This window comes from Mytilus galloprovincialis, chromosome 13 (genome assembly GCF_965363235.1).
Source record: "Mytilus galloprovincialis chromosome 13, xbMytGall1.hap1.1, whole genome shotgun sequence".
NCBI lineage: Eukaryota > Metazoa > Mollusca > Bivalvia > Mytilida > Mytilidae > Mytilus > Mytilus galloprovincialis.
In genome coordinates this window covers 53741993-53754625 of record NC_134850.1, presented here as the reverse complement: position 1 = coordinate 53754625, position 12633 = coordinate 53741993, and the positions used below count along the sequence as shown (strand labels likewise).

Below are 12633 nucleotides of genomic sequence, written 5' to 3'. Positions count from 1 at the left end.
AATTAGAGTATATAAGCCGTATCGACAACTAACTTCCGTGGGTGATCCTGGCTACGTGATGATCGTGTATACTGACCTCTAATTAAAAAAAAAGTTGTGGTATGATGACAACTCTTCACAAGAGACTGACCAAACGACACAGAAATTATAGAACATAAATATAATGGCATAGGAAGAGAGCTCTCTCACAAGCAAAACAAAATATCTCTAAAAATATAAGTACATACACTACATATACGGGGACCCATTCTACTGCATCCACACAACACGAGTAACAAACTCAGCAGTAAATATAAAAAAGAAGATGTGGTATGATTGCCAATGAGACAACTACACACAAGAGACCAAAACGACACAGAAATTATAGAAAATTAACCACATCATTGCGCTTTAGATGACTATAATGTATTTTTGGTTACTGCTTCATTGTTCCATTAATATTGCATTATGTCTTAAGCCATTTTAATAATTGTTTATTGATTTCATACGTCATTCATGAATCAAATATCTTGCTTTTAAAAACTATAATTATTCGATTCAATTCTGTTCAAAGTAACCATTTCAACAATAGCTTTACGATCGGAATGATTTCTATCAGCTTTTAATTCTCTTAGCAATTTTAGACTAAAGGCTAACAGGAGCCTGACTCTCTCACTCAAATTTGAATTTATAAGATTATTAAGAATATTTTTGTTCCAGATTGGAATAGTGTTTCAGAGAAGATTTTTGAAATATCTGCAGTATTCACTAGTTTAGTTTGTGAACAACAATTCCATGGTAGGTGGTGGTAATTACTTCAACGATGAGAAAACCCATACCGTATAGTAAACTATAGGTGTCATACCACCAATTAAAAGTCCCTATCTGTTGAACCAAATTTTACAATTTTCACAGCTTTCTTAATATTTTACCTTAAGTTTAACTTCATAGAAACCAATTATATCCTGAATCGCACATGTATCGGCTTTCTACATGCCAATTTTCAACAGGTGTTTAAAATCATATAAAAAAGAAAAGGTCTTCCGAATAGAGGTACCACTAAAAATAATCCCTGGTTTTCTAGAAATCTTAAACTAGTATACTATGGAGTGCATTAATCCTCAATTTTGAATGCAAACTCATAAACAAGTAAATTTTAGCTCAAAATGGTCTTAATATATTTCTCTTTCACCAAAAGTTTCATTTCTGCCAATTTGTTGGTTAGTTTAAGTAAACAATGACATCAAATGCACTATTTTTTGTCCGAGTAGGCCTACTTTCGTTCTAAATTTGAGAGAGTAATTGGTGGTATGACACCTAAAAAAGACCTGACATGAAAAATAGGAAACAGTTCAATTAAGAAAACGCCTACAGCCTATTTATAATAAACGAAAAAAAAAATATTACAGACATAATCAACGGCAACCACTGAGGTACAGGCTCCTGACTGGTTCATAAGGAATTACTGTTGCGTTGTTAAACATTTTTTGTACTAGCTAAACTCTCCAATAATCTTGGACAGTGGTATTACAGCACAACGCAAGAACAAGTTATAAAACTCAGTTGAAATTTGATTGACTCATCAGATCGATACAATGCAGCAAAAAAGGACACAAAGTACAGATCTGAGAGAACTCATATTTACTGAGAGCTAGTTCACAGCCAATAACAATTTATCTGACATAAAAAAAATCATGTATGATCTATGAACAAAATAAGTATATATATTACCACCAATTGTTCTTTAGATTTTACTGCAATATCTAGTGGTCTTTTGATAGTTGACTTTGGAATGACATGATTTAATTGTATACAATTTGGGCTATTGGGCTTTAAAAAAAAACTTGCATACAAATTCTGGCCTGAGGTGGAATCTGAACCACATCAGATTCGTGCGTATGTCTGAATCGGTATTAGTTCATTGTTGAAGATCATACCTAGAACTATAATTATAAACATCGTCTAAATTATAAATTCTTATATCAATATACTTGATATTCAGGATACATGTATACAATATTTTTTAAAGGAGCTTTTATCTGTGTAAAAGAAAAAAAACAGTAAGGTGGAAATGTATAATATTGTCACAAATAGAAATACGAAGATGTGGTATGAGTGCCAAAAAGACAACTATCAATCCAAGTCACAATGTGTAAAAACTTAAAAAGTAAACAATTATAGAAGGACAATATATAACTAAGGTAAATTCGCAAATTTCCAATTAAAATATTTATTTTATAAAAAAAAAGTCAATAGCGGGTTTTCAGAATTTTATATTGAAGTATTCAGAAACCCATTGTACACATATGGATCGTTTGTCTATCCATTTGTTTGCAGGAATTGCAATTGACAGTCCATCTACTTCTGGTAAATTTGTTCGATAACAATGGTCATTCATTTGCACAATAATAGGCTTAAGTTTTGTAGCATTAAAAATCAAAGCATTCATTGAAATATCTTCACAAAACCTGGGTCGATTCCATTCTACAAGAACTTGGTCGTTCATATATTGTTCCAAGTACTTCCGATGGAATAACATCGTTTTGCCAATTACAAGAGGCGAATCACGATGACGGCGGCCATAACCAGAATATTTGTTACCCGGAAGAACAAATCGCCCATCCAATCCCAACAGTCTATCCGTATTTTCAATCCATCGATATAAGATCAACGATATCAAGGCTTCGTTTAATAAAACATCGTCATCGACGATTAATACAGCATCGGTATGTAGGTGTTCCGATACATTGAAACGATTGTTCATGGAGTTCTCCTCGGGTGTGATAAACGTAATCGGAATATCATAATAAGGATTTAAAAAGGGTTCATTCTTATTATTCCATATAAGTATAATTTGATTTATAGTGTTCATTTTAGCGTACGCTTGCAAAATGATTTCATAGTTAGGCAAGCGTTTTGTTGAATAACCCATCAGAACCAGCGTCACTGCAGCGTTTGTTCCAACACACACGGTATCAAAACTATTCAATAAAACGCTAGTTAAATGCGGATGAATACGAACACAAGGTGATGCGTATTGCTTTATTTCGGATTCCCAATTTGGTAAATGCTGATGTGAAATTAGTATCTGAACTTTTGTAAATTTGAAAATGTCCGACATGTTTGTGTTCATGCTCTCTGTTTGAATGAGTATGATTCTTTGTGTATTCACTGATTGGTCAGCCATCTTTATCTCCTCAGTCAAAAATGTATAGTTTGAGTTTGATATGAAGAATATTATAGTTTGCTTGCCTTCATTTCTATCAAAGCAAGCATCGTGTTCGGGTATATTACTTGTCATTTGTTTGCTTAGTTTTTGGCCAATGAAATACACACCTTCGTTTTTCAATGTACGTGAATTCGTATCCCAAGAGAGAAACAGCTCTTCAAACATTGTCATTACTTGTTTGGCAACTATCGACTTAATACGTAATGGATGAATATGGAACTCGCGGTCGTCTGGAGATTTCGCAATACCTCGGTAGTCATCCCATAACCTTTCATGCCAGATAAATACACCGTTTTCCTTCAGAAGAGTTACAGCAATATTCAGAAGGTTCAATGCGTCGTAGACATTTTTTATCCCATTAATCATAACAACAGTATCATATTTTCGTGTGTGATTTAATAATTCGTTTGCAGGTATTGCTAATATTGTTGTTGGCAAAGATTCGAAACTGCCAGTTTTATAGAAACAGTTACCCACGTGATTTATATAATGAAAAGCCATTGGTTCCAGTAAAGTGATACTTGAAACTATTTTATTTCTTAATATACTTTTGGATTGGGTAAACGGCCCCGCACCAATTTCTATTACATCACCTAAGTCGAATGGTAGTATTTCATGATAATTGATAGATTTAATATGATTGTTTATATCGATATTTCTGTCCCTGTAATCCCATGCAAGATTCTTGACCCTCTGAGCTTTGTGCCAACGGTCACATGAAACAGCTAAAACTCCGCTTTGGTCATTATAAAAGCATTCATCACTGAGCTTCGAACACGGTGTATATATTTGTTCCTCACATTCTTGGCCCTGCCAAGATGGCATACAAAACTCTTTGTTCAAAAATACGAAACTGTTTGTCTCAAAATTTCCAAAACTTTTTAGAAAGGGTTGTTTATACGAAAATAAATTAAGTGAATTTTGAACGAACTGATTGATTGACCAAGTCTTTTTATAATGGCCGATACACCAACCTTTTTGAGAACCCCGGTGAGACCATCCTGTTGCTATGTATTGCTTCATATCATATACTAAATCATTTTTGATGAGATGTTTCACAGCTTTGGTAACTGACGGCCATGAGTTTGTGCAATCATCTATTAAGAGCAGGTTATTTACAGAAGCAATTCTCATCATATTGATCGTGTCCAACTGTGGAAAGTGAGCGTGATGGGCGCCATCTATATGTATGACGTCGCACTCTCCTTTGAATTTTGGAACTGTTTTTGTCGAGTCGCCTTTTATTATTGTAATTTGGCGATTTGAAAACTTGTTTTTTATCCACGTTAATGATGTATCTTCGTACAAGGAGTTTTCCCATTTGTCAAATGCTGTGTATGATTCGCCATAAACGGTGTACAAGAACACTGTTGCACTATGACCGCCTGCAAACCCTATTTCACAGATATTCCGTATCGGGTATTTTTTGTTAAAATCTTTAATAGCAGTTATGTAACCTTGTAATTGTTGTGTTGCTTTTCCGCTGTAAATATTTCCAAATATTTCACTTTCTGGCACTTTTGTACGAATAAGTGCGTCCAGTTCATTTAGCTCGTTCAACACCGAAGAAATATTGCCATAGGTAAAATCCGGTGACGTTAAATTCCAAATGACTTGGTTTATATTTGTTTCTAGTCTCTTTGTTTTTTTATTGAAACTTGTGAAATGAACATAATAAAATAATGAGCTACTGACACAAATTGTTAAGAGCAACAACAAATATTTCTTTTTACAAATATTTCTGTACATCTTGTTTCGGAAAATGATAGCGAATATTCTTAAACGTTATCATATTAAAGTAAGTGTTTATTTTGGACTTATTATATATATAATTGTAAGAGAAAAGTGTATTAAATCCGTCAAATCCGGAAAAGTCAGGAAAGATTATTACTGTATCCTATTTCTAAATACTGGCCATGTGTTTACACTATGTAATGTGTTATTTGTATTTTTATAAAATACTACATGCAAGTTCTTATATTGAACAATGATACCACAACCAAAATCACATGTGTATTGGGTGTTTTTTTTTTTTTGGTAAATGAAAAATAGTTAGAGCTTTGTATTTGAATTTGAAAAGAAAAAAATAGAAGTTGTAATATCATTTTCATATCTAAAGTTACTACTAAAGTTTAATAAACATTGTTAGAGGAAAGAAAAGATAGTGAAAAGTTATGGTAGCAGTACTTGTCTTCCGAACGTTAGTATTTTCTAACAAGACTTTAAGCATGGGTTGGCAATTTACATGTAGAAAGATGATATATATATATATGTACAATATTCTGGATATACCTGGTTTTTATGAAGTTAAATTTAAGACACAATGTTTGGAAAGCTGCAAAATTTGACATTTGGTCGAATATATTGGGATCTGAGACATGTACAGCATATTTTTAATGATATTTTAATCATGTACATCAGATTTGCATTTGCTTTACATATTGCATCTGTCGTACCGATAACATCAATTACTGACTCCGATGGCAAGTAAGAACAGAAATTAGATATTTTTCCAAATTGCCGTCAATTTTTTGTTCCCGCGAAATTAACGCAATTTCAAAATGGCGGGCTTTACTCTCGGTACCATTTCTAAGGGCTTCCTTCCCACTGATAGGATGTAATTATGGATAAATTAAAAGGAACAATTTTCATTTGGCTGTATAACGGAAAATATACGCTTCGGTAATTCAATGGAGTGCTTTTGAAGAAAAGATCATATACATCCGGGTATTTAATTATCACAGTACTTTATATCTATTGTATGGTATATCATCTTATTTTGTTTATTTCCGGATCTGCGGCTGCATTTTTAAATACATGTAGGAAACAAATACTTCTATAAGCGGATCCTTTCGTGGGGAAAATTTGGTTGATTATATAGGGAATAACTAAAGCATGAAAAGGCTTATGAAAAGCTCTGGATCCGCCACTGTCTTCTTAATTATATATACTCTTACGGGGGATCGGAGATATTTATTCGAACTGTCTCTATATATATATATAAAAACTTTACCTTAAGGATGTACACCTCTGAGGAGCCAAACATTTCTAGAATTAAACTTTTTTTCTAAACCTGGTTTTTGGGTTTATATGACTGTGGTTTTTGGGTTTATATGACTGTAAAAAAATAATTGGTGAAGAAAAAATCATATGGTGGTGCGCTTCTTTTTTTGCTACGGCCCTCTGAAAGTACCCAATTTTGATGATTTTTCCATTTTTCATCAATTTTTACCCATTTTGGGGCTAATATCGTGAAAAAAATCACAGTATCATAATTAAACTTTTGTTCATACTCTCAATAAAGATGAAAGGGGCCACTCTGAAGAAATTCAACTAAAAAAAACTATAGGTGTAAACATATGAAAGTTTTGTCATATTTTGATGCTTTTTCGTATCAAATTTACCATGTTGTCAATTTTGTAAATTTGTAATTTTTCTCTGTTTAAAGAACAACATGCATATTTTTTTAACCTCCTTGTTATAAATGATTGAAAAAAATACATATCTATGAAAATTGAAAAGAAAAAGTTATATGGGATGTTTATGTTTCTGGTAAAATGATTTTTTGTACCCCTCACTCATTTTTCTCAAAATTTCACTAAAAATGACTGACTTGATTAGTAATAAAACTTGAAAATTTCATTACTCAAAAACTACTTATTGGAAATACACAATTCTTTCACAGAGTTAATAAGTTTAATTATGATAATTATCAAGTTCATTGCTTTTTTCAACTTATATCACATGTTTTGGAAATAGTTCCAGAACGAAATTTCAATGAGACTGAACGAGACTGAAATATCAGAAGAATACATCCTTAAGGCATATCATTTTATGAATGAATATTGACAGATATACTATTTCGGACAGCACAATGATATCTGTTTAAAGTGGGGGATAAGTGTAGGGAACTGTTTTACATAACCTCTACATAATCAACAGCCTAATCAACGAAGCTTAGCAACATTTATGCAAGAATTTATATACAATTTAACAAGTATTTAAAAAATTTGTGAAATAGTCTAAGTCAAACTTCATCCTAGACGACTGCTATTGTAGTTTTGATAGACGTCGCTGGAACGGTTTACTAGTACATCTTTACTATTTTGAAGTTCTAATTTTTGTTTGTTATGTTTTGTTTGTTATGTTGTCCTATTACACCGCTGTATCAGACTAAGAGAGGGACGAACCACCGTTGTCCTATTACACCGCTGTATCAGACTAAGAGAGGGACGAACCACCGCAAACATATTTAACCCCGCTACATTATGGATGTGCTTGTCGAATGTCAGGAGACTGTGATGCAGTTGTTGTCGTTTTCTGCTGTACTTCATTATTGGGGTATGTTTTTTGTTTTGTACATACATCAGGCCTTTAGTTTGTTCGTATCAATGGTTTAACAGCCTTGAATGCATGACTTGATATTCCCCGAGACATGTATAGTGAAGTATGAATCTCCTGCTACATGTATAGTGAAGTATGAATCTCCTGCTACATGTATAGTGAAGTATGAATCTCCTGCTACATGTATAGTGAAGTATGAATCTCCTGCTATGTGGTTTTGCTAATATTAAAATATCATTGTACGATAACATGTAGATGCTAACTTTTACGTCATTTGGACTCTGACGAAATTAAGTTTCTCATTTGGACTCAGACGACGAAATTTAGTTTTCTCATTTGGATTCAGACGAAATTAAGTTTCTCATTTGGACTCAGACGACGAAATTTAGTTTTCTCATTTGGATTCAGACGAAATTAAGTTTTCTCATTTGGACTCTGACGAAATTAAGTTTTCTCATTTGGACTCAGACGAAATTAAGTTTTCTCATTTGGACTCGGACGAAATTAAGTTTTTTCATTTGCAATCATCCACATCTTGTTATTTTAATACCGGTACTAGACATGAATTAACTCTAATGTCGAGACTATAACATCCTTCTATATCAAAACCTACTCGTGATTATTTGTATTTCAACTATTTATTATAAAGTAAATGGCAGGTTAACGTCCTCTTTGTGATAAAACACAATTGGAGATTTGGATATCAAAACACTGCTTTTGAAAAGTAGACGATCTATACAAATACATCAACAGACGGCGAAATCAAGGGGGGGGGGGGATGCTTCCTTTTGAAAAAGTAAATCAAACCAAACCAAATCAAATCAAATCAAATCAAATCAAATATGTTTATTTCCTAATCAAAGGGCCCTTATAGGCATATCAATTACAAACAAATAAATCATAATAGACAAAACATAAATACATGTTTAGAAACAATATGAAATTAAACATTATAGTATGATTCATATAAAAACAAAAGAACAGTATATTGTATGAAATACCTTCCAGTCTGACACTTTGTTTTAATAAATTAAAAAAAAAAGACAAGAGTTTTTTTTATATATATATATACATTTTAATTAACACGCAAATAATACATTCATAAATTATTGTCCTCAACTTGTCTTTTTTGGATTATTTTAAATTATAAGAAATGAAATTGTAATAACAATATTCACAGACAGGTTCTCAAATAAAAAAAAAGAGTTAAAATTCATTATACTTTAAGTTAGATTGTTGATATTCTATTACATATTCTGGGTACACTTGATCGAAAGTAAAAATGACGAATATATTTGGATTTCGCACATTATCTACACAAGAGTCGAACAGTTCGAAGGGATCCGAAGGGTTCCTTGGTGGAGGACGAACATACGACGTTTCTCCAAGAGTATATTCTCCAGCTAAAACTCGAACAACAAACATGCGTTTTTTTCTTCCAAAATCCGTTCTAAGTTCAATGTTTTGTTTGTTATGTTGTCCTATTACACCGCTGTATCAGACTAAGAGAGGGACGAACCACCGTTGTCCTATTACACCGCTGTATCAGACTAAGAGAGGGACGAACCACCGCAAACATATTTAACCCCGCTACATTATGGATGTGCTTGTCGAATGTCAGGAGACTGTGATGCAGTTGTTGTCGTTTTCTGCTGTACTTCATTATTGGGGTATGTTTTTTGTTTTGTACATACATCAGGCCTTTAGTTTGTTCGTATCAATGGTTTAACAGCCTTGAATGCATAACTTGATATTCCCCGAGACATGTATAGTGAAGTATGAATCTCCTGCTACATGTATAGTGAAGTATGAATCTCCTGCTACATGTATAGTGAAGTATGAATCTCCTGCTACATGTATAGTGAAGTATGAATCTCCTGCTATGTGGTTTTGCTAATATTAAAATATCATTGTACGATAACATGTAGATGATAACTTTTACGTCATTTGGACTCTGACGAAATTAAGTTTCTCATTTGGACTCAGACGACGAAATTTAGTTTTCTCATTTGGATTCAGACGAAATTAAGTTTTCTCATTTGGACTCTGACGAAATTAAGTTTTCTCATTTGGACTCAGACGAAATTAAGTTTTCTCATTTGGACTCGGACGAAATTAAGTTTTTTCATTTGCAATCATCCACATCTTGTTATTTTAATACCGGTACTAGACATGAATTAACTCTAATGTCGAGACTATAACATCCTTCTATATCAAAACCTACTCGTGATTATTTGCATTTCAACTATTTATTATAAAGTAAATGGCAGGTTAACGTCCTCTTTGTGATAAAACACAATTGGAGATTTGGATATCAAAACACTGCTTTTGAAAAGTAGACGATCTATACAAATACATCAACAGACGGCGAAATCAAGGGGGGGATGCTTCCTTTTGAAAAAGTAAATCAAACCAAATCAAATCAAATATGTTTATTTCCTAATCAAAGGGCCCTTATAGGCATATCAATTACAAACAAATAAATCATAATAGACAAAACATAAATACATGTTTAGAAACAATATGAAATTAAACATTATAGTATGATTCATATAAAAACAAAAGAACAGTATATTGTATGAAATACCTTCCAGTCTGACACTTTGTTTTAATAAATTAAAAAAAAAAGACAAGAGTTTTTTTTATATATATATACATTTTAATTAACTCGCAAATAATACATTCATAAATTATTGTCCTCAACTTGTCTTTTTTGGATTATTTTAAATTATAAGAAATGAAATTGTAATAACAATATTCACAGACAGGTTCTCAAATAAAAAAAGAGTTAAAATTCATTATACTTTAAGTTAGATTGTTGATATTCTATTACATATTCTGGGTACACTTGATCGAAAGTAAAAATGACGAATATATTCGGATTTCGCACATTATCTACACAGGAGTCGAACAGTTCGAAGGGATCCGAAGGGTTCCTTGGTGGAGGACGAACATACGACGTTTCTCCAAGAGTATATTCTCCAGCTAAAACTCGAACAACAAACATGCGTTTTTTTCTTCCAAAATCCGTGTAACTGTCGGCAGTTTGAGCCATTTTCGCAAAATAACTGCCTTTGCCATATTTGTGACCAATTTTACTACCACTGAACCTGAAGTCGAAGCCCTGGCGACATATTGCATCAACTATATCTTCGTTGGTACCATGAAATAATTGTAGCTCCATTACGTTACCACCAAATGTTTTCTTCTTATTCATCTTTTCTCTTTTACTACAAAAATCAAATTTGATTTCTACCACAGAATCTCTATATTTGATCATATTTGATTTTGTTCTAATACAAACGAGTGTTTTTATATTAGCGGTTTTTAAATAGGATATCCATAATTGGATCCTTAGAATGTTAAATAATATGACATATATATATATAAGATATCATACATAATTAGATATCTTGAAGTTCGAATAAATAGTAAAACGGCTTGCCATAATACGACCTAACATTCAAATGACTATGCTCTGGAGTTCAGAATGAGGATTACATGGGCAGATAAACCATATTACAATACGGCCTGACACATCTATACTGTCTGACCACTTAATGCCTGTACAGACTCAGTTAAAGCCAAAATGAGATACTTGCAAGAGTTGTCTCTTTGGCAATTATACCACATCTTATTTTTATATATAATGTCTGACAGTCTATGACTATACTGTCTGACAATCAAATGACTATACGAACTGACAATCAAATGTCTATACCAACTGTTAACTACGGGAATCAACGGTCTTACATTCATACACTTATGTCTATAAAGCCTGACAGAGAGATGACGAAACGGTTTGGTAGCTACATGACTTTACGACCTTACACTCAAATTGTTATACGGTCTGACAGACAAAATAACTTTTATCATCTGACAGCCTGATAACTGTACGATATGATTTCTATAGATGACTATACCATCTGACAGCCAGATGACTTTACATTTTAACAGCCAGATGACTTTACATTTTAACAGCCAGATGACTTTAGACTTTTACAGTCATATGACTTTACACTTTGACAGACAGATGACTTTATACTTTGACAGCCAGATGATTTTACATTTTGACAGCGAGATGACTTTACACTTTGACAGCCATATAACTTTACACTTTGACAGCCAGATGACTTTACACTTTGACAGCCTGATGATTTTACACTTTGAAACCCAGATGACTTTACACTTTGACATTGATATGACTATATGGTCTGAGAGTTAGATGAATCAATGGTCTGACCATCAGATAATACTTAGCTTATTTGTTTTAAAGTTTTGAAATTATATTGTTAGGATTCTGTTTTCATTTCATCTTTCTCCTTCTTTTTTTATATGTCACCAAACAATTCAATTTCATTTGTGAAAATGACATATACCAGGAAAACTTACCTCACATAATTCATCCATAATTCGCCGTTTTCAATCCTTTTTACGGATGTAATATTGCATGACGTTGGCATTGTTTCAAAAAACATTTTCCTTATCGTGAAGATTTCAGGACCGGTCTTTTGACATTCTACCTAAAAGTGCGTTTGTATAGCGGGAGTATTAAAGTCATATAAAAACTCATTTGTAAATATCTTCAGATTGTGATCTGGGAAAATCTGTTTGGTAAATGTCGTTTCTTTTTAACTATTCAACATTTGTTTAAAATTTCAAATCTAGATTTCAACATTTTAACACCTTTGGCAAAAAATAACAAATCCTTCGATTGTCCACACATTTCAATCGCAAGTTTAAGAATTTATTCAAAGTAAAATTTCCCTTATAAAATGTACATAATTCATTCACTCTAGCTTGTGCCCGGTAACCAATACGCCATGGATAGTGGATTCGTCATGAAGTCAATTTTACAACATAATTTTGATAAGAAAACAATCTTATTCTAAACACGTCAAGATTGAATAGATAGATATAATGTCATTTATATTTATTTGGATCTGCTTATCCTTCCGAGACACCTGAGCTCACCGGCGTTTTTTGTATGTATTGTGTTGCTCAGTATCCTTTTCTATGTTGTGTTTTGTGTACTATTGTTTGTCTGTTGGTACTCTTCGTTTTTAGCCATAGCGTTGTCA

General features: G+C 32.7%; 1 protein-coding gene across 2 annotated transcripts in view; it reads right to left on the bottom strand.

The window, feature by feature from the left end:
* Positions 1–9969: 9969 nt before the first annotated feature.
* The window catches only part of LOC143057827 (protein mono-ADP-ribosyltransferase PARP12-like), a 40036-nt gene continuing 37372 nt past the window's right edge, over positions 9970–12633 (bottom strand). For both annotated transcript variants that reach the window (XM_076231251.1, XM_076231250.1), the window contains exons 8-9: positions 11945–12075; positions 9970–10782 (exon numbers count right to left, since the gene is read on the bottom strand). In XM_076231251.1, the coding sequence (XP_076087366.1) occupies positions 10341–10782; positions 11945–12075 (573 nt within the window). In that variant the 3' untranslated portion in view covers positions 9970–10340. The remainder of the gene's footprint in view (positions 10783–11944; positions 12076–12633) is intronic.